This window comes from Pistacia vera, unplaced genomic scaffold (genome assembly GCF_008641045.1).
Source record: "Pistacia vera cultivar Batoury unplaced genomic scaffold, PisVer_v2 Contig490, whole genome shotgun sequence".
Classification (NCBI taxonomy): Eukaryota; Viridiplantae; Streptophyta; class Magnoliopsida; order Sapindales; family Anacardiaceae; genus Pistacia; species Pistacia vera.
In genome coordinates this window covers 118,963-143,889 of record NW_022196324.1, presented here as the reverse complement: position 1 = coordinate 143,889, position 24,927 = coordinate 118,963, and the positions used below count along the sequence as shown (strand labels likewise).

Genomic DNA, 24,927 nt, shown 5'->3' with positions numbered 1-24,927 from the left:
TGGTTGAACGATCGTAAGGATTGGTTGCAACTAGCTTGTGCTAGGTCGAGCTATAACTCGACGAGCTTATGTTGGGTCGGACAATCGGTGGAGTCGAGCTTATTCTGGATCTTGCTATAACCTTGCGATACTCGAGCTTGGTGGAAAAATCACACAGAACACTCGTGTAACTTGTTTTGTCTTCCACAATTTTTAGAGCCAATATCCTTTCTCATGAACACTCTGTCTAGCTTCTAAAAGTATATATGCATATGAACGGCCATGTATGATTGATATTTCTTTCCCTTTTTTCAATTTTTTTATCCTTTTTTCTTTTATTAACCTTGAAGCTAGACAATGCACCAGCCAAATGGATGTTCAATATAAACCAAATCAAGATAAGATCATTTATACATAAAATAAAGTAGTCTACCTCTTGTAGTCAAATATAAAATGTGGGATACAAGGTATAGGGAAAGAAATACAATTACTTAGATTAACACTACGAGTACTCCCTAGATGAGAAGATACAGATTCTTCGCACCCACTTTATTCCATCCATATAATATATTTTGCTTCTGAGAAGTATTGCTTCTCTTCACGAACTCAGTACTTAACGCTGCACATAACAACAAAAAAAATAAAAATAAAAAATAAAAAATAAAAAATAAAAATTAATAAAGGATTAAAATCCATAATGAGGCAATACATATATATTCACAATTGTGTGTAAAAATTTTGTTTACGTGCTGCAGTCAGTTGATGGGCTGATCTTGTAAGGGATGCTGACACCGCACTTGCCGGGAAGCCCAGCTGCAATACGGTAGTTGATGCCGGGGATGGCTGATACAGCGCTTTTAATGCACTTGCAGGCCGCCTGGGTGTCAGCTGTGGTCTTGGCCGCCGCTCGAAGTGCTTTGATCCCGGCGCAGCAAGCCGGGGGTAGAGCCCCGCCAGTTTTGACGTAGTTTATGCATGGCCCGAGTCTGGTTGTCACTTGACCACAAGTGATGGCAGCTTGGGCAATGGGCGCACCCACCACCATGCACAGCAGCACCAAACCAGCCAGTCGAAGAGCCAGAGGGTTAGCCATGATAATTTGACTTGATTAAATTATAAGAGAGAGTTGGAAGTTTCTTTTGAAGATGAGTGTGAGAGTTATCGTAATAGATTAAGGTGTTTATATAGAAAATATTCCTTATAGGATCCTATATGCGTCCGAGGAATTGGGGTCTAGTTAACATTGGATTAATTTAATGCTTACGTTGTCACAGTTGAGCCACTTTAAATGCTCTCAATGAACGATGGAAATGTATTTAATGAGGCAAATTATCAGGTTTATAAGAGCATCTACTTTTGAAAGGATCCAAACCTTTTATAAATCTATAAAAATAAGAATTTAACAAACTTTTTATTGTTTAAATATAAATTAAAGAGTGAGTTTAGCTCTCAATATCTAGAAAGTTAATTTTTTTTCTTAATTCTAATTTTAATTAATATATTACAAGTTGCTATACATTTTATTTATTAATTCTCTCTCTTTCTTGAAAAAAAGTATTATCTCTTTTAAAATTTAAAGAGTCAATAGGATTTAAATAAAAAATTTATCCTTTATATTTAAAAATAAATAAAGTTACTTTTTATTTATATGAATGAGCATCATCGGCATTGGAGATGCTCTAAGACGAATGATCAGCATGTTCATACGAAAATGTATTTGATCGGAGCCATAAGCAGATATTATCTTTAAATTTGTCCTTGATTTGAAACCATTAAAAGAAGAAAAAGCATAAGCAGATATTATCTTTAAATTTGTCCTTGATTTGAAACCGTTAAAAGAAGAAAAAGCATCCAAAGCAGCTCATGTGCTCTATATTAATGAGGGTGGATGAACAAATTAAAATTTAAGGATTCCTTTGATGTTAATTCCTTGGAGCTTTACAAGTCCGTTAATGGAAATTGAATTATTAAAGAGAACAAGCTGGTAAACAGATGTTAATAAGTAATTAATTTTGATGCCTAGAGATAAATGCCCAGGCCAAATTTATGGTCCATGCTCACAAAATTGAGAGAAAATCAGTTACCACCCTTGATATTTCATAATCACACTATGGTAGTAACTATTACAATTTTAATTAAACTACGCCATCATCTATTTGAAATCCATTAATAACCCTCCCACACTCCCTCGTCCTCCTCCTCCAACATCACCCCGTCGTGCAAAAACAAACTCCATGCTCATTGCCACCCCTCGCACGGAGTTTTATGCTCCCCAACCCCGTTTCATTATCGGTATCGGGATGTAGTATCTCCTTCATGTAGAAGACAGGAGCTGATGTTGCATCCAAAAATGTTCTCCTCCTGGCCAAAATGTATTGATAAAAGATTAGAATGCTACAAGTTTTACGAAGGTTCTCAAAGTTTTATGAACTTTGATTGGATCTAGATTTAGCTTATGGTTGGCCCAATTTGATTAGCCCATATATAAGGTGGCCCATGATGTTAAGTTGGGCATGTATTAGCGCAGCTGTCTTTGAAGCCATGCTCTGTTTGGTGTGGTCCATTCCACTTGAGAACCGGTGTTAAGATTCAAAATCCTTCTAAATTGTTCAAATCCATTTCAAACTCAAGCCTGTCAATTCTGCATTCATTACTCAAAGTCATTCGGTAAAGAGTCTGTTTTGATTATTCTGGAGAATCCTAACGGCTAGCCTAAAGTTTAATTTTTGTGCCTTGGTTGTATGCATGCTGGTCATAACTGCGAGGGTTCATGGCTTCGGCTGTCGCCGGGTGATCGATAAACTGGCTCCATGCCTTTGGTAACTGGAGAGAGATGGTAATGGTTCTGTGCCGGCCGCGGTGAGTTGCTGCGCCGTAGTCAAGGCCCTAAACTACACTGCCCAGACCACCGCGGCTCAAATATTGACTTGCCAATGCTTTCAAACCGTCACCAACTCAATCAATGGTATCAACTCTACTACTCTACTGAAGCTGGCCTTTCTACCAAATGTGGACTCAATGTCACCCCTCTTATGCCCTTTCCTTTCTCCTCATTTTCTTCATCTCGCACCTTACACTGCCGCCACCACCCCACCATTGCCATCTCTCCAGTTCCACTCTTCTAAATCTTATTAAAGAACCAAATCTAAACCACAAAATCAACCATTAATGAGAATACAACAAGCAATAAATCAACCACATTTTTATTTCTTTTGTCCAAATTCAGAATTTTTTTTATTTCTTCTCCAAGTTCTTAATGGCAGCGGTTGGAGCAACGTTTCGAAACCCAGCCGTGACATTGAACGTTGCTAGGCAGCTAAGCGAACTGATTTGATGCAACCTAATCCCTCAGAAACACAGAATCGCATCACAACTCTTCCATCACAATTCACAGCCGTGGTTGGGGTTGGTCACTGGGCGCTGCGCAGGTGGGGTTCGATTGCGTGCAAGGGGTGGCGATGGGCGTGGAGTTTGGTTGTGCACGACCGGGTGGTGATGTTGAGCAAGATTGGCTGGGCACAACCCGTAGCCAAGATTTCTAGTTAGTAAAATCAAAATATCTGTAAGTTGATAACTTTACAATAAAATATATGCCGAAGTAATAAGTATAAGCAAAAGTATTTTTAAAAGTTAAACATATCAAATTATCAATTTTATAATTATCATATATTCAATTAACCAATATATCAGAATTTACATCACAACCATAGTTGGGGTTGTTCATTGGGCGCTACAGGTGGGGTTTGCATCACAACCACACTTGTAATATACGGCATCAACTAATAACACAAATGTCAAGTCATTCCCAAGTCAAATTTATGTTGTCTACAAAAATATATTTCAAGTCTAGAAGCATAAAAACTGTCCTTTGATTTTACGTTAAGATAAATCAAACAGATTCTGCAACTCTGAGAGGAATCACTTTAGAATACTAAAAACAACCCCTTTATTACATATGAAGAACAAGAGTGGGATTGAAAATTTACCTCTTCAAAGGCACACAGCATCATAATTGCAAAACTTCTGATGCTGAAACCAGATGCAAATAAACATCACCTATATACAGTTAGTTTCTACCAGCAAAACAGTACCAGCACCTGCTAACATCGCAAAACAAAGCAGTCATGGATAAGGTGTTGTAGCTTGGCTGTTCTTTAGAAGACTTACACTTGATTTCCTGTAATATCTCACTAGGTAAGTATTAACTGAATATCTTATAGAAAGAATCTAGAGAATTGCTAGCTTAAAAAAAAGTGTTCGTCTAAATTTTTTATCTTTAATCTAGTTATAACATACTCTTACACAATGACTATTTTTCACATATATTAATCCACATTAAAATTTTTCACTAAGACAGTGTGTGTAATCATTTGGCCAGCTTGACGTCTCCCGATCACTACAATCTAATACCTGCAAAATAAAGAAACCAACAGGGTGAGCTATAAATGCTCAGTAAGTAAACCAAATCTAACTATGTTCTTACTCCGCCGTCCCCGTTTTCGTTGTACTGTTTCTAAATTTCTGCTTGCTTTCTCTCTTTATTCTCAGGCGTACTACTTAGCAGTCTTCTATTTTCCACAAATCTTTCTAAATCCTTTTAGTGTTGTGCTATTCTTTATCATTTTATTTCTCTTCTCTACTAGATTATAACTTTCTGTTTCTTGGTCTACTCAACAAATCACTAAGTTTCCTTGCTATTTGTCATGTTTCTAATTTTTGTTCTTTTCTAGCATGTATCCAATTTCTTATTTTCTTGTATATCTCTAATTTCTTTTCTATTCTCGTAGGCTTCTATTTTCTTTTCTTCTCTATTTTTATGTGCTTCTATTTTCTTTTCTTCTTTATTCTTATGGGTTTCTATTTTCTTTTCTTCTCTATTCTCATGAGTTTCTATTTTCTTTTCTTCTCTATTCTCACAGGCTTCTACTTTCTTTACTTCTCTATTCTCATGGGTTTCTATTTTCTTTTCTTGACTAGTCAGACACGCAATAATAAAATAAACTGTTTAATCTATGCATAAATGCATAAGATGCAATGCACATAAAATGTCTGATACATATGCAAATGATCATGTTTGTATTCTTTCTGAAAATTCTTTTCCTTTCTTTCTGAAATTCTTTTTGTTTTCTATTTCTTATTCTAGTTTTCTTTCTTTCTGAAATTCTTTCTATATTCTATTTCTTATTTTATTTTCTTTCTTTCTAAAATTATTTTTGCATTCTGTTCTGGTTTGTCGATCGGACTAAGCTGAGGCATGGATTTGGAACCTTGGCCGTGTGAGCGTATTTTAAAATTCTTTCTGGGTACAGTCCTCATCCACATGCACTTCTAGCGGACTGTTCAATTCTGTTTTCTATTCTGAGGCCGCTCACTGATGGCGGTGTGCATGTGGGAAACTTTTGCATCCTGTCGCCACTAGCTAACGCCGCGAATGCTCACAGGTTCCCCATCACAACAGCCCTCTGAAAACATGCTCTGTAAATCTGCAAAATAACTAGCTAGACATTTCCAGTAATTATAAATTTTTTGAAATATATGTTATGTTATGTCATGCATTTATCCCAAAATACGTGCCTGGCTCTAGCATGTATTCTATTAATTCTAAGGCTTTTATTTCTATACTTTTCTGAAAAGCCCAAAGTTCTATTCTACTAACTCGCTTAAATTAAACATTTTCTATTTTATTCTTTATTTCTAAATTCTATGCATTGTGCGTACGTATGCAATTTTATAATTTCTACCTAATTATGTAATTCTTCAATTCTATCATACTATGTAAAATGTACACGTACACAAGTACATTAACTCTCACAAATTCTACTCTCTAATATTTTCTAATGTAACAAATATGCTTTGTACAACTTTCTAAATACAAATCTTAATGCCATAAATTTTCATTCTCTTAACATGACCATCAACATTGTTATACATGCCCTTCTTTCTTCTTTTCTTTTGGCTACATTCTAGACATTAATCTATATTGACATATTAATCATTGTAAATCCAATCTAACATATGGCATAACATATATACTTTGGCTAAATTCTAAGTTCTTTCTAACATTATTAACTAAACTTTTAGCCAATACAACATATTCTCAATATCTTCTAGTACAATTCTATAGCTTGTAATATATAATAAGACATGAAAACTATACTCATACCAATCAATTTCTAAAATGGTCATGTATTTAATACATAAATTAAACTTCTATTTCTTTGATATTTATACTTGGGAAAACTTTTCTATTCTTTATACAATAAAATCACTTATTACATATTATTTATAACTAATCTCAAAACAAGAAACAACAATATACTCGTTTGGCCAAGCCATTCTTTGAATGATCTTTCTAATTTCAAGCATACAAGCTTGACAATTTACGGTGGCATATTTTAATATTATAATATAATCACCCATCTTTTACTATCATCAAATACTACACTATTGCAACAATTTAATATGCAATTCTTGCCATCATTTTTCTAAAGTCATGAGTTTCAAAACTCATAATTCAATGACTAAATACAATATGCCATTCAAACTAATGCTAAAAGTTCAAGCAACTTGAACCATCCTCTAAAAGTCATTCCTTTCATTGAACTAACATAACCAAGTGTTATTCTAAATTTTGGCATAACAAAATGCACTCTTGAATACTAAAACTTACACTTGGTAAAGCCTAACATAACCTTTCAACTCCAATTCTTTCTTTTCTCAAACAATTTCTTCAACAAGATTTAACAAACTCATGCATGCATTTCTCTTTGAATTTTCATCAAACAATTCACATGCACATGCAAATACTTGGTTGGTCACACTTCCACATCTCTCCAAATCTACCAAAATTGGAGCAAAAACTCACCAAACTTAACTTCAATTCTGGCCGGATTCAACACTTCCAAATTCCAACATCAACACTTCAAAATTTCATCCAAAGTTCAACCAAAAATAACATCTACATAGCTACTCATCCTGGCTGAACTTCTACACATTATTCTCCATCAAACAAGCATCTAAACAGCCAATACTTCTCATCATACATCATACACAAACACTCAAGAATCAACATACACATGTACTACTCAAATTAAAGCTTAGATTGTGTTTATTTACCTTAAATTTGCACAACACTAATGATTCAACCTTCCTTTGCTAAAATTATTTTCCTCTTGGACCTAAATCATGTAAAAACATAAGAATTCAAAACTTTAAAACTTAAATACACACTTTTGTGCTAGAATCTTACCTTTGGATGTTTTAGAATTGAAAATCTACAAAAATTTAAGCTAAACCCTATGAATTCTCTTTGAAATTTGATGAAGAAGCTTGAGAGAAAATGGATGAGAAGTGGCGTGCCCAAAGGGTGAGAATGGCTAGGGTTTTGTCAGTTGAAACCTTATAACTAATTAAAAAATATATATATATATTCCCATTTTGCCCTTGCACTTTCTAAGAAATTTCATCTATATCCTTTAGTCATTTACCCCTTTAGTCATTTACCTAATTACCCTCATTTGTATCATCTTCTTCACATTATTTTGCTTCCTTACACTCACCACTTTTTCATCTAGTTGTGAGTGAAAAGACCATTTTACCCTTATTCTTTAATTTCTTTTTATTACTTTACAAACATGTATTTATTTTGGCATCACATCACGTGTATTATCTATAACCTTTCTACCACTCTATTCTCATGGCTAGCACGCTTAATACATTATATTTATCATCCTCACTTTTCACTTGAACACGTGATTCTATGTGAAATGAGCATTTTGCCCTTATCAAATTTTTATGGAATTCCACTATAAAATTAGTTAAATATATTCACTATGACTATAGAATAACCCCTACCATATTTCTGAATGTGGGTATTACATTTCCTCTAAGCTTGCTTCTAGTTCTTTCGGTGGAGCATAGATATAAAACCATGTGGAATATAAGTTCGCTTGTAGATTATGTTCATCTCAAAAAGAAACAATGTCGATGCATTTTAGATATGATATGAACCTAGACTTCTGAATCTTCAACTTCAGTACTTATCACAAAGCTGGGAAATGCCAAGGTTATGTCCCTGGAGAATAAGAAAATGGCATGTTACTGTTCTAAAAATGAACCTTGTTCAAGGAAAATGGACTTGAAGTAAACTTAATTCTATGATTTCATGCCTACTTGGTGATATACACAACTCATCGCTTAATTTTTAATCAGTTTTACAAAAGATTCGATCAATTGGCCTCCACTCTATAAAACCCCTCTTATTCTAACTCCTATTAACTCGTCAAACTTTGTTGAATTTACTACATGATGATTTTATTGAAAAAGATCGCCGGCTGAGAAAGTGAAGTGTATTTTGGGTATTAACGGAATATAAACTTTGAGTGAAAAAATGGTATTTTGAAACTTTTTGGCTTCATAACTCTTAGTTTATTATTCTCCTTCAAATCATAAAATATCTCAACATACATAGCTATCCATTTGGTAGTTGCAAACATCTGCATCAGATGGTTGGACAAAAAAGAAAGTGAAAGTGAAAATGGCGGTGGCGGTGGCGGTGGCGGTGGCAGTGGTAGTGGCAGTGGGTGGAGGGTGGGATGGATGTGAAGGTTGGGTTCTGCACAACACAATTGGCCAAAAAGTTGGAATTGATAGGATAGAGATATTCCCTTTCCATTGTTTCCATTTTACATTTTTTGAAGGTTAATTCCTTTTTCATCCTCGTGCTTTCGCTCAACTCAATCGAGGACAATGTTTTGAAATTTTAGTTGACGGAACATATTATCTCATCCATAATCTGGTGTACATAGACAATATTACCCTTTAAACCAGCAATTCAATAAATGAACACTCAAAATCAATTTACCTTTAGGGGCTATTTGGATCGAGGGTATATAAGATAACGGGGGTAGTACCGGGGCAATATGATTTTTCTACCTATTTTGCCCTTAATTAAAAACCATTTCTAACACAATTGCCCTCAAATGTTTACCAAATAACAATTACCTAACCCCTTCCATTTGAGAAATTAACTAAAACACCTTAGTCACAAAAAAATTTAAAAGTGAACAAAATACCCATAGCCACCTCACCGTAATGGTGCATGATTAGCGGGATCTTGCCGGTCGTGCGCCAGTAAGGCCTTTTCGGGCCATGGATCACGGATCCATGATCGAAAATGGCCAGATCTGGCATTTCTATGGCCGTTTCACGACCAGATCTGTGGTCGTTTACGGCTTTGCCCGCACACGGCCAGCCATATACAACCACTCATGCTCCATTTCATTGATTGCCGACAGCTAGGGGTGTTCAAAAGAACCGTTCGGAACCGGAACCGTTGGGTACCCGGTGTTTGGTTCTGGTTCCTACCCAGAACTGATCGTCAACGGGTAGGTTCCGGTTCCAAAAATCTGGAACCGTACTGTACGGTTCCGGTTCCGGTTCCTAGAATCAGGAACCGGAACAGAGAATCGGGACTAAAATGAAATGTTATTAAAGAATGGGGGGGTGGGTTATTGTAATTTACCTGCCACATATAAATACTTTAGATTAGGGCAAAAAAAACTCATCTTCTTTCTTCCCTTCTCACGCTCTTCATCTACTCCTGCCTCCTGCTACTCTCTGTCCATTCACTTCAAATTAAGGTAAAATTTCAGCTTTTTTTTCCTTGCAAAATAGTTCATTTTCTTTCTTCCCTTCTCACAATCTTCGTCTACTCTTGCTGTCTGTCCACTCAGTTCAGATTAAGGCAAAAACTTTAGCATTTTTTTCCTTTAATTTGCTTGGCTTTGTGAAATCGTGATCCTTGGAATCTAGAAGAAGACACTAAAGCACTCCAATTTCTTAAGGTAATTTTCATTTCTTTCTTTTTATTTTATTTTTGAATCTTCATTTCTACATCTGTTTCAGTCTTTTGGTGTTGAGAAATGTGGCCTAGGAGGATATCATTCACAAAATACCATCTTTCGGGACTGAGTGGCTTCTTAAGCCTTGCTGACATTCTGCAATTCTGAAGCTCTAATGTTATTTATTTGACATTCTGCAATTCTGCATTAATCAGATGCCTGCCGAATACCATCAAAATATTTTGCTTTTTATATGCTTTTAATTCTTGAATGTATTTTTATAAATCTCAAGCAATTGACAGTGAAGTAATTTACTCATCCTTGATCTGGCTGTGCAAATTTGATTGCCGTATAAATATCTTGGACATCTTATTTTAAAAGGGGAAGCAAGTTCAGTTTGTGGTTTTTATATGGCTCTTTTGGACCCTAGTAAATNCCACTAATAAAATAGTCGCGAAAACCTATTGGATTCCACATTCAGCATCTAAAATTACTATAATTAACAACTAAATTTTAGTCACCAAAAGATACATTCGGCCACTAATATAATAGTCGCGAAAACCGTTTGGATTCTACATTCAGCATCTAAAAGAGTTACAATTAGCCACTAAAGTTTGGTCACAAAAAGATACATTCGTCGACTAATAAAATAGTTGCGAAAGCCTTTGACGAAATTACCCTTACACCTTTGGCGTCTAATTTGTGTGGGATTCGCGACAAATTATTAGACACTAAAACTAACATTTTGCAACTAATTGATTAGTCACTATACAATTTTACCAAATTACCCTTCAACTTTTAGCGTCTAAGTGGGGGGACTATTTTGAACAACATTTGCCAACTATTTTGATAGTCGCCAAAAAAAAACTTTTTGCGTCTAAACCACAATATAGACGCGCTATGAATCTGCGACCAGCCTACTGCAACTAAGGGAGCGACAACCGAATTTAGACGCTAAAAATGGCTTAGCGTCTAAATGTGACTTTCTGCGTCTAATTTTGTTAGACGTAGAATGCCAGTTTTCTTGTAGTGTACCCATTAGTAGTCACAAGGGAAGGGAGATAGGGAAAGTGGTTGAGAAGTGCATTTTCAATTGGGGTATTGAAGATAAAGTGTCCACTATAACAGTTGATAATGCTAGCGCTAATGACGTGGCAATCGCTTACTTAAGGGGCAAATTAGCACTACTTCTGGATGGCGAGTTCTTCCATATGAGATGTACTGCTCATAGTATGAATTTGATTGTAAAGGATGGTTTTAGTGAGACAAAGGATGGTATTAGCCGAATTCGTAATTCGATTAAGTATGTGAGGAGTTCCCCTACTAGAGCCAAAACATTTCAAAGATGTGTGAAAGAAGAAAGGATTGCTTATAAAGGTAGTGTGTGTCTTGATGTTGCTACTAGATGGAACTCCACCTATTTGATGTTGGATGTTGTACTAAAATTCAGGAAAGCTTTTCAGAGGTTGGAAGATAAGGATCCAAACTATATTATAGATTTGTCACATGATACACCTTCTAACGAGGATTGGGAAAAAGCAAATGTATTTGCTAAATTCCTCAGAAAATTTTATGAAGCTACAAATAAAATGTCGAGGTCGAACTATGTGAATTCTAACTTTTACTTTCAAGAGACAATTGGTATTGTGCTTTGTTTGAATGAATGGGAGAAAGACACAAATCCAATACTTAACAACATGTCAATGAAAATGAAAGAGAAGTTTGATAAGTATTATGGAAGTGTTGATAGATCCAACATGATGGTATTAATTGCAGCGGTTTTAGATCCTCGGTTTAAAATAAAATATGTGGAGTGGGGGTACAAAAAGATTTATGGCAATGATTTTCAAAAGGTTGGGTTGATGTATAGAAAGTTGAGAGATTTGTTACAACGGTTGTATGATTTTTATGTGGAGGTTGTATCAAGTTTCCAAGAAAGCCAAGTTTCCACTTCTTCCCAACCTACCGAAATTGGTCAGTTTTCAGTTACTGGTGTGAGTTGTGATGATAGTGACTACGACCCCTCCTTAGACGAGTATGAGGAGGAGATGAAGGTAGAGGTTCATGATATGATTAAATCAGAGTTAGAAATTTACCTTGAGGAGAAATGTCTTCCCGTGAAGTCCAACTTGAACATACTAGATTGGTGGAAAGTAAATGCTGTAACGTATAAGGTTCTCTCGCATATGGCAAGAGATGTGTTTGCCATTCAGGTATCTACAGTTGCTTCTAAGTCAGCTTTCAGTACATCAGGTCGTGTACTTGATCAATTTCGAAGTTCTTTAAGTACACCTGTTGTGGAAGCATTAGTTTGTACACAGGATTGGTTGAGATATGCATATACCCCAGCTACTTTTGAGGATTACTTGATGGATGCAGAAAGTTACGACTTAGGTAACAATATAATATCAATCTTTTATATTCATATTTAGTTCATTTATTCCAAATAATTGTATTCAATATTTTGAACTTACTAATTAAATTTCTTGTATTTATTTTGTAGAAATTAATACTCATGATGCAAGCAATTTGGAGCATGGAGTATGAGATATTTTCAATTTTTCATATTTGGATTTTGTTAATTGTTATGTTACTTATTTTATATGTTATGTAATTTCATCATTTTAATTTTGGAGTTTGTAATTTCTAATTTCTAATTTTTCTAACGGATTATTGTAATTTGTAATGTGAAATCCTTAGTTTCGTAAAGTTGATTGGAGGTGGAAGGCTTAAGGCTTTATAATGTATTTGTTATTTTATTTTTTGTTAACAAGTGTCAAGTGGGGGGGTATTTGTAGGTTTTTAAGGGTTTTTTGTCATTTTATAAACTTTTGGGGGGTAAAAGTAATTTTGCAGGGTACCCGGAACCGGAACCGGAACCGGAACCGGAACCGTTGTTATAGGTTCTGGTTCCAAATTTTAAGGAATCGTTGGTTCCGGTTCCGGTTCCGATTCCTTAAAAAAAGGCAAGGTACCCGGAACCGAACACCCCTACCAAATAAGAATCCAATAAGGATTGTAAATCCTTAATTCCTATTTGGATTGGATTACAATCCTTTTAATTCATATTTGAATTGGATTGCAATCCATGATATAAGAGATTAGAATATCTCTTAAAGATATTCTCCTTAAATATGAATCCTAATTAAATAAATATTCTTATTTATTTAATTCCTATATAAATACATATTATTTAATCCATATATATTTATCATATTTAATATATGAGTTTAATATATATTTAATTAAATTAAATATATATTCTCCATATTAATTAAAATTAATATGATTCCAATTTTTGCCAAAAAATTCAAGCCCTTAGCAAAATTACCAAAGTGCCCTTCTCGCTCATAATGACGAAAATGCCCTTGGACTCCCAAATTACCAAAATACCCTTTTTGGCCCAAGGAGAAGATTGTCCTTCCATTTTCGTTTCTCACTTAACTACTTTCTATGTGTGTGACCCGAAGGCTCTTCACTTTACCAACAGTGTCCCGATAACTAATTAAGCACCAAGCAATTAGTGTTTTCGTACACCAATCAAGATTGGCTTCTAGCAAGGCATCATGATTCCTCGGTAAGTAAAGAATCAGCAATTTAGGCTTACCTTGTCTTCAGTATGGTTACTGTGCAATTCGATCCATTTCATCATCTTTTATCTCATCAAGGTTTGAGGTACAGAAATAGTGTCTACCTCAAAAGCAACCTTGACATGTTCTATATTTGTTTCTTGAATCTAACGACTATAAAATTGGATTTGAGCACCAACTCGATTCCACCGTGCTATGGATTTGAGGTCGTAGTTCTTTAACCAAATATCTTGCCGAGATAAAATCTCCTGTAACCAGAAGTGATGAATCTTTTGTTGATCCACCATAGTCATAGTGTACTTCTCGATGTAACCAATCACCACCATTCTGGTAATCCCTAAAAGAGACGATGTTAGGCTAGTGTCAAATCACATAGATATTTACACACGGCGCTCTGGTGATCTCAAGTCAAAGGACCACATGCACCACCATCCGTAAGAGGATATGTTCCACAGACACTAGGTTTACCATCTCGTGTGAAATCCTCTAATGGGTCAGTCTAGTGTACTTGCACAAGTAAGCACCTATGTGTTGCACTAGGTTGATACCCATAACCTTGATATGTGAGATCTGTCGCTACCTTTCGATAGGGTCGTTCAATGTGATGATAGTCTCTCCATATAATCTATGTCATTGGTCAGATTTATACTATGACTATGGACTATTTAAGAAGGGCCACCATTTGTGCTCATTGGGTTTTGACAATTAAGATTTATAATACTTAATTTCCTCGTCAATGGTTCCAACCTTTCTAAGGACATATACTATTTTCTTTACGCACAGTAAATAGATGCTACAATATATGCTCATAAATAAGTGATGCCTTTTATTCATTAATTTGAAATGAGTTTACAAGAGTAAACCGTTGGCTCTAGTGCACCTACTCTAACATAGGTCACACACTTAGAATGATGACATTTTGGAAGGGTATATTCGTCTTTTAGATGAATGGGCATATTGGTAATTTTGTTGTGTAATTAAATTTACTTAGGTTGTAGCCTATGTCCAATTTCATTATTGGAGTAATTTAGCAAAATTATAAATTTAATTATTAGAGTTAATATTAATATTTAAACTAAATAATTAAATTGGGTTAATATGCTATTCTACCTAGAGTTTGGGTTGATGCTAAACTTGACGGGTGGAATGGATATTTGCTTTATTATTTGAATAAAGTAAAATTAGGCTTTACACATCCTAATTCATTCCTGGCCGTGCAGTGTAATTGAAGAGAAAAAATTTCTCTTTTTCTCAATTCTCCTTCTTCCAAAAGATTGCATTCCTTAAAGCCAAGAATTAATTCTATCAAAATTATAAATTAATTCTTGGTCATTGTTGTATTGTCTTCGTGTGGACCATGTGAGTTCAACTCCATTCTCGAATCGGTAACGAGATCGTATTCAGAGATATTGAAGGAGCCTCATATATTTGTAAGTAAATCTGAATCCTTGTGTGGATTTGTTATTATACTGATTTTATAATATATGTAAACATTATAATCTATTCCCATATTTTTGGGATTATGTAAACATTATATATAAACATTATAGTCATTGTTGTATTGTCTTCGTATGGACGATGTGAGTTCAACTCCATTCTCGAATCGGTAACGAGATCGTATTCAGAGATATTGAAGGAGCCTCATATATTTGTAAGTAAATCTGAATCCTTGTATGGATTTGTTATTATACTGATTTTATAATATATGTAAACATTATAATCTATTCCCATATTTTTGGGATTATGTAAACATTATATATAAACATTATAGTCATTGTTGTATTGTCTTCGTGTGGACCATGTGAGTTCGATTCCATTCTCGAATCGATAGCAAGATCGTATTCAAAGACATTGAAATAGCTTCCAAACACAGGTATAAACGAATCCTTGTATGGATTTTTATTGTTTCAATTTAAGCATGTAAAATATATATAAAAAATTTGTTTTTCTACTGCCATCGTTCATCGATCTACTTACATTATGGACTCAAGCAAGCATCAAGGAGCTGGAATATTTGTTTTTGACGAATTTGTAAAGGAATTCGGTTTTATACAAAAGGAAGATGAGCCTTATGTATATTTAAGATGAGCCTTGTGTAGTTAAAGCGGTAATGGAGAGCGGCATTGCTTCCTTGACTGCCGCTCGCCATTACCGCTTTAACCATTACCTACAAAACATGGAAACTAGGGAAATGAATGCTAATCATTCATTAAGTGTATTGATCATTTAACACTATGCAACATTCTTAAACTTGGAAACATCTTATTTACTTGTACATGAACTAAACATTAATAACATAAAATAACATATAATATAACATAGCATATTCAGTTTATATCATAACACATAACATAATCGATGTAATGCTTTCCTTTAATGTTCATGAAAGATGCACTTCAATGCCATACATGTATAAATACATTTTTCTTTGAAAACTTTTTACCTTCTGCCAATAGGACTAAGCTGAGGCATGGATTACAGAACCTTTGGCCAATGAGCTAACCTTAACTTATAACACAATCCCCATGGTCATGCACGCTATGGACTATTCATTTCTTTTGGTCTAGACATGTGCATGAGTAAGCTCAGGTTCCCCATACATGACAACAGCTTCCATCAAACTTAAAAATCATTTTGTTCACAAAAATGCATGTCTATGTACCTTGAAAGCACTTTGCTCAAACATGGGATCAAATTCCCCTTTTTTCATCATTAATATAATTGACATGCTCTAATCTTTAGAAACATACACTTTCCATATATGAACATATCATTTGATCATGACCATTTCGTGGATGCATAAAAAATTCATAGAAACATAGCATATTTAGGCTTGTTTATACATAAACAAGCTCATAATTAGGGAATACTTAACATATTACACATAACCTCCATGGTCATTCATTACATCAAATATATATGTTCATACAATCATTAAATAATCACAAAGATCACTCATTCAAACATCCTTCAAAACCCTTTAAGCATTATTTCCATACTTCGAATCAATCATACATTATTAGGCTAAAAAATAAATTAAGAAATTGGAAGCACTTTTGAGGTAGTCATATAACTCGATATATTCAAGAAGGCATATATCGAGTCATAAATCTGATTGATATGATATTTGTTAGAGTAAATGCCCTAAAGCCAATCAATTATTGTAGAATTGACTCTTTGTAATAATGTTTATATATCAATAAAAGGCATATACTTCTATATCATGTAAATCATAATTGAGTGCATTGATATATGTCCTTGGGATGGTAGAACCGTGATGAGAGTATCAAGTGTTTCAAATCTTAATAGTGAGAACCCTATGATCACATCTGGTGGCCATTCTAGAAATGTCCGTAGCCCTAGTATTATTCTGACCAAGGACACAGATAATACGGTAAGGGCATCATAGTGTTGAACGACCTTGTCGAAAGTCAGTGACTAATCTCACTTGTCAAGGTTGTTTGCCGACAACCTGGTGCAACACATGGGTGCTTGCTATAGGTAAGTTCACTGGACAGACCCACCAGAGGATTCCATATGGATGGTAACCCAAGTGTTTATGGAATAAATCCTCTAACGAATGGTGGTGCTTGTGATCCTTAGACTTGAGATCACTAGAGCGCCTTGTGCACTGATTGGTGTAGTTTGACACTAGCCTAACGTAGTTCTATTTAGAGCTATCAATACAGTAGTGATTGGTTACATCAAAGAGTGTATCAAGACTATGGTGGATCGACAAATGATTTATCACTCCCGGGTACGGGAGAAGTTATCTCATCACATAATTCAATAAATGGAAATGACACCAAATTTATGGCCACAGTGAGATTGAGTAGTTGTTCTATCTAATTTATTAATCCGGTCATTGGTCCAGTAACTGAATACAAAGATATCAAGAATAACTAAGGTTGACACTATTTCTATACCTCAGCCTCGATGAGATAATGTATGATGAAAGGATTTGATTGCACGGTAACCATATCATTGATAGGTAGCTATTTCGCTGAATCCGAATCTATCGGGTGGCCATGATACCTTGCGAGTGGCCAATCTTGGTTTGTGTGTAGTGAGACGATTCATTGGTGTTAATCATGATATTACTCACTGTTGATATGATAAGAAGCCTACCGGTCACACACTTAGAAGATAATTTAAGAATCAATTTGTGAAAGGGGTATTTTCATCTTTTAGGACGAAATGGTATTTTGGTAATCTCACATTGCAATTAAATTTGTTGAGGTTGTTGCCTGTATTTAATTTTAATATTAAAATTAAAATTAGTGAGATTATATTTAAATATATATGCGCATATATTTAAATGGATTATTATTATTAATTAAATGTTAATATATTTTTATATATTAATTGATTTTAATTATAATAATAATTAATTAAATTTAAAAAACCATTAATGGGGTGTTTGGTTGCAAGGGTGGATCAGGGTTGGAGCCCATGGCTATTCTAACTGGAATAGGGTTTTAATTGTTGCACTATATAAGTGCAACTTAAAATTAAAACAAATATAACACTATTCAATAAAGAAAAACCCTAGCCACCTACCCCACTCTCCCTCTCATGTTCTTCTTCATTGAGTGGAGAAGAAAAAATCTTCTTCTGGATTCTTGAAGCTATCAAGTGGATCTAGCAAATCTCTTTTTGGTTCTTCGGATTGTCTTCGTGTGGATCAACGTTCGTGTGGTTCTACATTGAATCGAAAGCGAAATCAAATAAGAGACTTTTGAAGGAGCCTCCAAACATACGTAAGTGAATCTAAATCCTTGTCTGGATTTGCTGTTAATTTGATATTATACAGATTTTATAATATACGTAAACAATATAATCGATACTCGGATTTTTTGGGATTGAGTAATTGATCGATTTGTGTGTAGAAAGAGATTAATAAGCTAAATGAATACTATGAAAGAACAAATGAAAGATAAACAAGAGAAAAAAAAAAAATTAAAGTGGTTCTGGAGGTAATCTTGGATGTGAAGCAATTCTTACATTCACTGTTATTATATTGCTGAGATTACAAAATAAGAGCAACTCTCTCTTGTTTTGGGAGATTTCTCATATATATCACATTCGGGGGTGAAAACCCCTTATTTATATTATTCTAGAGGTAATCTTGGATGTAAAGTAATTCACATGCATCCAGACACATGGCGCTGCATATATTTTTATCTAGTTGGATGAAGCAACCCTCATGCAAGCAGACACGTGGAGAGATGTCCAAGCCGCATTCTTATTGGTGAAGCTATCCTCATGCAGGGAAAGCACATGGTCTGATGGTCCTAGCAAAGGCGGCTTCATTTCCTCTTCTGCGAGCTTTGTCCTCGGAAAGTGGGTCCATCTGGTGGACACGTGTCTGGTCCTCATTCTGCATGTATTACCATCCAACACATAGTAAGGCTAGATTTTATTCTTTAGTGGTGAAACAAGCCAATGTTTGCCTTTCTGTACGGAATGCGTTGATTAAGTTAATATATAATTTGTTCAAATTGACTAATTTTTTTTGCATGGTAATTATTATGTTCCGGTTGTTCTTGATATACTGCATAATGTTTCATAATATTTTATCGTTTCAACATGTAAAATAGATGGAAGAAAAACTCAAGAGTTAATTCATATTTATATTACATGCATTTTATTGCGGCATTTCTTAATTTCATCTTCCATGTAAGTACGTCGTTTATATTTCTACTTGCATGTTGTTGGTATACTTGTATAGTTGTAGTCGTATTGCTTAATTCGGCCATTAAATTGGAACTTCAGTGCGGAATAATGGTTTGATTCAAATACTTACCGATGGTTGATAATGTTTTGTAAGTTGCCTTGCATGAATGACCACCACTTATATAGCCTAAGATCATATTTCATGCAATAGCTACTTATAATCTCCTTTTGTAAGTATGGCATAATAGTCATAATATGTATTATCGTTGGAATATGAAAACTGTTGACATGTTTCAACATTTTTATATGGGTATAATCGACTTTAAAAAAAAATGGGGGTTTACGGTCATATTTTTGAAACCTGTTGGAGGTATTGGCAATAGTTGGAACACAAGGGCGTTATTAAATGATTCATTTAATAATAAATAAATCAAACGTTTCATAAAAGTTGAATCACTGGGAATGGAAGATTCAGAGCAAGATTTGCCCAAAACCGTAAAATTGGGCGGCTTGTGTATAACTAGAAAAGAGGATGTGGAATTGATGAGAAACACATTATTGTTCTATTTAAAGATGGGTTTTGTCCCGTCTGCAAAGAGGATTAATGAAAATAATATTTTTTTTCACAATTGATTTAGTAGGGGAGAACAAAGCAGGTATGTTTGTTTAGTTGAGTTTATTATGTGATAAAAGTTGCTGTTACCGTATTTCAAAATATCAAATTTTAATTATTTTTGGACTGTTATGTGTTAAAAGCAATTGAATATTGCTTTTTGGACTGTTATGTATCAAAAGCAATTGAATTGTTCCAAGTTATTGCAATTCAAATCATTCTTGGACAGTTATGTTTTAAAAGCAATTGATTGACTTTGGTTACAATAAGAATGAGTTAAGGGAAAACGGGTGGTTTTCTCATTTGAAGAACACAATTTTTCACTTGAAAAATCCTTGTTTCCTCTGTGTTTTTTAACTTTCCAGCTCTCCTTCACTACTGTTACTTTTCCTTATATTGTCCTAAATCTCTATTACAGTGTGCACTCTAAAAGGAGATTCGTCATTGTATCTTGGAGGTCAATCCGTTGTTAAGCCTTTTTGCAATACGAAGATTCTTCCAGTAAGGGCGAAATTCTGATCTTAAGGACAGTACTTTTGCACGCCTTGACGCTGCTGTCTTGCTGCTATTTCGCTGCTGTGTTCATTGCTGTTTCACTGCTGTATTGTTGCTATTTTGCTGCTGTCTCCCTGCTGTTCTTACTGCTATTTTTCTGTTGTCCTCTTACTGTTTTTCTGCTGTTTCACTGCTGTATTGTTGCTGTTTTGTTGCTGTCTCCCTGCTGTTCTTACTGCTATTTTTCTGCTGTTTCACTGCTGTTCTTTTGCTGTTTTGCTGCTGTCTCTCTGCTGCTTTTCCTGCTGTTCTCTTGCTATTTTCCTACTGTTTTACTGTTGTTCTTCTGCTGTTTCGTTACTGTTCTTTCACTGGTTTGCTGCTGCTGTTTTGCTGTGAATTTTATTATTAAATTCCAACAATCTTAAGATCAGAAGTTTTCCAAGATGGACGCTGCAATTCTCACTGCCAAATCACTTCCTGACATCGCCAAAATTAAGCCTTTTGCCGGAGCTCATTTCAAGAGGTGGCAAGAAAAAGTATTCGACTCCTTGGATTGCTCAGTTTTGCAGAGTATCTCTCAACAGAAGAACCAAAACCTGAAGTGGACAATTTTGACAAAAAACTTGATACATGGAAGAAAGGGAATAAGGTATGTCGCCATACTATTCTTAGTACATTATCAAATGAGCTTTATGATGTTTATTGCGCTTATAAGACTGCACATGAGATATCGGCAATCCTGAAAAAGAAATATGTTGTTGAGGATGCTGGATCACAAAAATATGCTAAAGGAAACTTCCTAGATTTTAAAATGATAGAAGAAAAAGAGGTATCAATGCAAGTTCATGACTATCATTTATTGATAAATGATTTCAAAAATGAAGAAATAATTCTTCCTGAAACTTTTGTGGCTGGTTGTTTAATTGAGAAACTTCCAGATTCATGGAGAGATTATAAGAATAGTATGAAACATAAGCGAAAGCAAATGAGCTTAGAAGATGTGATAATACATATTAGGATTGAGGAGACGAGTAGGCTTAGAGATAAAGTCGATGAGGCCAAGGAATTGACATCCAAGGCTAATGTTGTTGAAAACCAAGTGGCTCCTCCTCAACCTAAGAACAAGAAACCGTAGAGTTTTAAGAACAATAGTAAGAAATTGTTTAACAACAAAAACCCCAACGCTTTCAAAAAGAAAGGACACTGTTTTGTGTGTGGGAAAACTGGACATTTTGCCAGCCAATGCAGATACAGAAAAACTGGAGACAACAAAAATCCTCCTAAAGCCAATCTGGCTGAGGGAGATGATGTTATTGCTGCTGTGGTTGTCTCACAAGTGAATATGATTGCTGAAAATAAAGAATGGATAATTGATTTAGGGGCCACAAAGCATATTTGTGGAGATAGAAATTCTTTCTATGAATATATACCAGTGAGGGATGGAGAAGAATGTGTTTACCTTGACGATTCCCGCTCTACTCCTGTTATGGGAAAGGGGAAAATTCTTCTCAAACTTACTTCTGGGAAACCCCTCTCACTAAGTAATGTTTTACATGTTTTAAACATTCGATATAATCTTGTATCTGTTTATGTATTGGGAAAGGCTGGAGTGAAAGTCTCCTTTAAGGGTGACAAAATTGTAATGTCCAAGAATGGGACTTTTGTTGGGAAGGGGTATTGTTCTAGAGAGTTATTTAAACTCAGTGTACTTAATATTATTATGAATGAAAATGCATCTTCTTCTGCTTATGTTATTGATTCAATAGATTTATGGCATGGTAGATTAGGTCATGTGAATTATGGTTATCTGAAAAAGATGAAAGAACTTAGTTTATTATCAAATGTCAATATTTCAAATATTGATAAATGTGATGTGTGTGTGGAATCTAAATCCACTAAAAAGACTTGTAAACCAGTTCTAGAACGAGAAAATGAGCTTTTTGGTTTAATTCACAGTGATCTTGGAGATTTGAAACAAACCATGACCAAAGGAGAAAAAAAGTTTTATATAACTTTTATTGATGATTACTCTAGATTTACTAGAGTATACTTATTGAGAAGTAAAGATGAAGCTATTAAAATGTTCTTAACATATAAAAATGAAGTTGAAAATCAACTCAATAAGAAAATTAAAAGGTTAAGAATAGATAGAGGAGGTTAATATGAGTCAAATGACTTTGATTCTTTTTGTAGAGATCGTGATATTATACATGAGACTGCACCTCCTTATTCTTCATAGTCTAATGGAGTTGCTGAGAGGAAAAACAGAACTTTAAAAGAAATGGTGAATGCTATGTTGATTAGTTCTAGAGCACCTTTTGATTTATGGGGGGAAGCGATGCTTTCAGCTTGTTACATACAAAACTGAATTCCTTTTTAGAAAACAGGCAAAACACCATATGAACTATGGAAAGGTCATGTACCTAACCTGAAATATTTTAAAGTGTGGGGGTGTTTTGCTAAAATCCTAATTCCTGAACCTAAAAGGAAAAGGTTAGGACCCAGGACTGTTGATTGTATGTTTGTAGGTTATGCTCAGAACAGTGCTGCTTATAGATTCATGGTAATAAAGCAAGAGGTTGGTTTGTATGATGTAAACACAATCATTGAATCTAAAAATGAAAATTTATTTGAGAATGTTTTTCCTAAGAAAATCAATTGTGAAAAGGCTTTACTTCAAAATGAAACTCTTTGGAATTCTTCTGAAAGTTTAGAGTTAGAAATAAGAAGTAAGAGAGTTAGAAAGGCCAAAAGTTTTGGTGATGATTACTATGTCTTTCTTACAGAGAATGATCCTCAGACTTATGAGGAAGCAATGACTTCTCGAGATGCATCCCTTTGGAAAGAGGCAGTAAATAATGAAATTGAGTCCATTATGAGTAATCATACATGGGAAGTAGTTAATTTGCCTCCAGGAACTAAACCAATAGGGTGCAAATGGATATTTAAAAAGAAATTAAAGACTGATGGATCAATTGATAAATACAAGGTAAGATTGGTTGCCAAAGGTTATACACAAAAGAAAGATATAGATTATTTTGACACTTATGCTCCTGTAACAAGAATAGCATCAATTAGAGTGTCAATTGCTTTAGCTGCAATTTACAAATTACATATACATCAAATGGATGTAAAGACAACTTTTCTTAATGGAAACCTGAATGAAGAAATTTATATGAAACAACCAGAGGGTTGTGTTATCCCAGGTAATGAGCATAAAGTGTGCAAACTGGTAAAGTCTCTTTATGGACTTAAACAAGCATCAAAACAATGGCATGAGAAGTTTGACCAAGTGTTAGTCTCAAATGGTTATACAATTAATGATTCAGATAAATGTGTATATTCTACATCATTTGAAGACAACACTTTTGTGATAATATGTCTCTATGTTGATGACATGTTAATATTTAGTGCTAATATGGAGATGATAATTAAGACTAAAGAGTTTCTTGCCTCAAATTTTGATATGAAAGATATGGGAAAGGCAAATGCTATTCTTGGGATTAAAATCATTAAGATAAATGATGGTCTTAAGTTATCACAACAACACTATGTTGAAAATTTCTTAAGAAAATTTGGATATTTAGACAATAAACCTGTCTCAACTCCTTATGATGGAAATACTCAACTCAAGAAAAATACACAACACAGTGTGAGTCAAAATAGATATGCCCAAATCATTGGTAGCCTTATGTACTTAATGAATAGTACGAGGCCTGATATTGCTTATGCTATCACTAGATTGAGTAGGTATCCTCATAATCATGATAAGAGTCATTGGATAGCATTAGACAGAGTTGCTAGATATTTGAAGGGCACCATTGATTATGGGCTAACGTTTGGAAGTACTCCACCTGTATTAGAAGGATATTCCGATGCCAATTGGATATCAGATTCAGATGAAATAAAATCCACAAGTGGTTATATCTTTACACTTGGTGGAGGTGCTGTGTCATGGAAGTCTTCCAAACAAACTTGCATAGCTCAGTCTACCATGGAGTCTAAGCTTATCGCCTTAGAAAAGGCATGTTCTGAGGCTAAGTGGTTAAGGAATTTCTTAGCAGATCTTCCCATTGAAACTCACCCTCCTGTTTCAGTATCAATCCATTGTGTTTGTCAGGCCGCAATAGCGAGAGCAAAGAGCAAATATAATGGGAAAAGCAGACATATCCGGATAAGACATACCATTATAAAGCAGCTGCCAGAATCTGGGGTAGAGAGCCTAGATTTTGTGAAGTCAGAGTTAAATTTGGCCGATCCTCTGACTAAACCACTAAGTAGGAGGTTAGTGGAATACACGTCGAGGGGGATGGGACTTATGCCTAAAGCATAAGGCAAGAGTGATGGTAACCCTACCTATGTGATTGGAGATCCTAAAAAGTAGGTTCATAAGGGTAATAACAAGTCACTTGTTGTCTTGATAAGTATTATCGAATTTTATATAGAAAGTCCTCCCTATGGCGAGATAATATTGATTGCAATGAATAAGGTTGAGTAGAATTAGTCTTAATGAAATCCATAGCCAATATAAATGGTGGTGTAAAAAACTGCAATTCACACCTTATGGAGGTTCACCTATGTGAGTGTGGAATTGGGTCGATTCCTATGAGAGCTTAGGCAGGCACCTCTAGAGCACTCATGAAATCCAGGCTAGCACAGGGCCATAAAGTGCTAAACCGCAGAACAATATACAATATTGAGAATTTAGGGTGAGGAACTAATCCTTTGA

General features: G+C 34.7%; 1 protein-coding gene and 1 non-coding gene across 2 annotated transcripts; one reads left to right on the top strand and one right to left on the bottom strand.

The window, feature by feature from the left end:
• Nucleotides 1-404: 404 nt before the first annotated feature.
• On the bottom strand, nt 405-1,129 carry LOC116104999 (non-specific lipid-transfer protein 1-like). The gene is made up of 2 exons (XM_031391422.1): nt 726-1,129; nt 405-598 (listed from the first exon to the last, which is right to left on the bottom strand). Exons 1-2 carry the CDS (start codon nt 1,070-1,072, stop codon nt 586-588), a joined length of 360 nt encoding a protein of 119 aa, XP_031247282.1. The 5' UTR covers nt 1,073-1,129; the 3' UTR covers nt 405-585.
• Nucleotides 1,130-9,905: 8,776 nt separating this feature from the next.
• LOC116105000 lies at nt 9,906-9,994 on the top strand. Its single transcript, XR_004124002.1, has one exon. It is a non-coding gene; the product is annotated as a small nucleolar RNA SNORD96 family (small nucleolar RNA).
• Nucleotides 9,995-24,927: the final 14,933 nt, after the last annotated feature.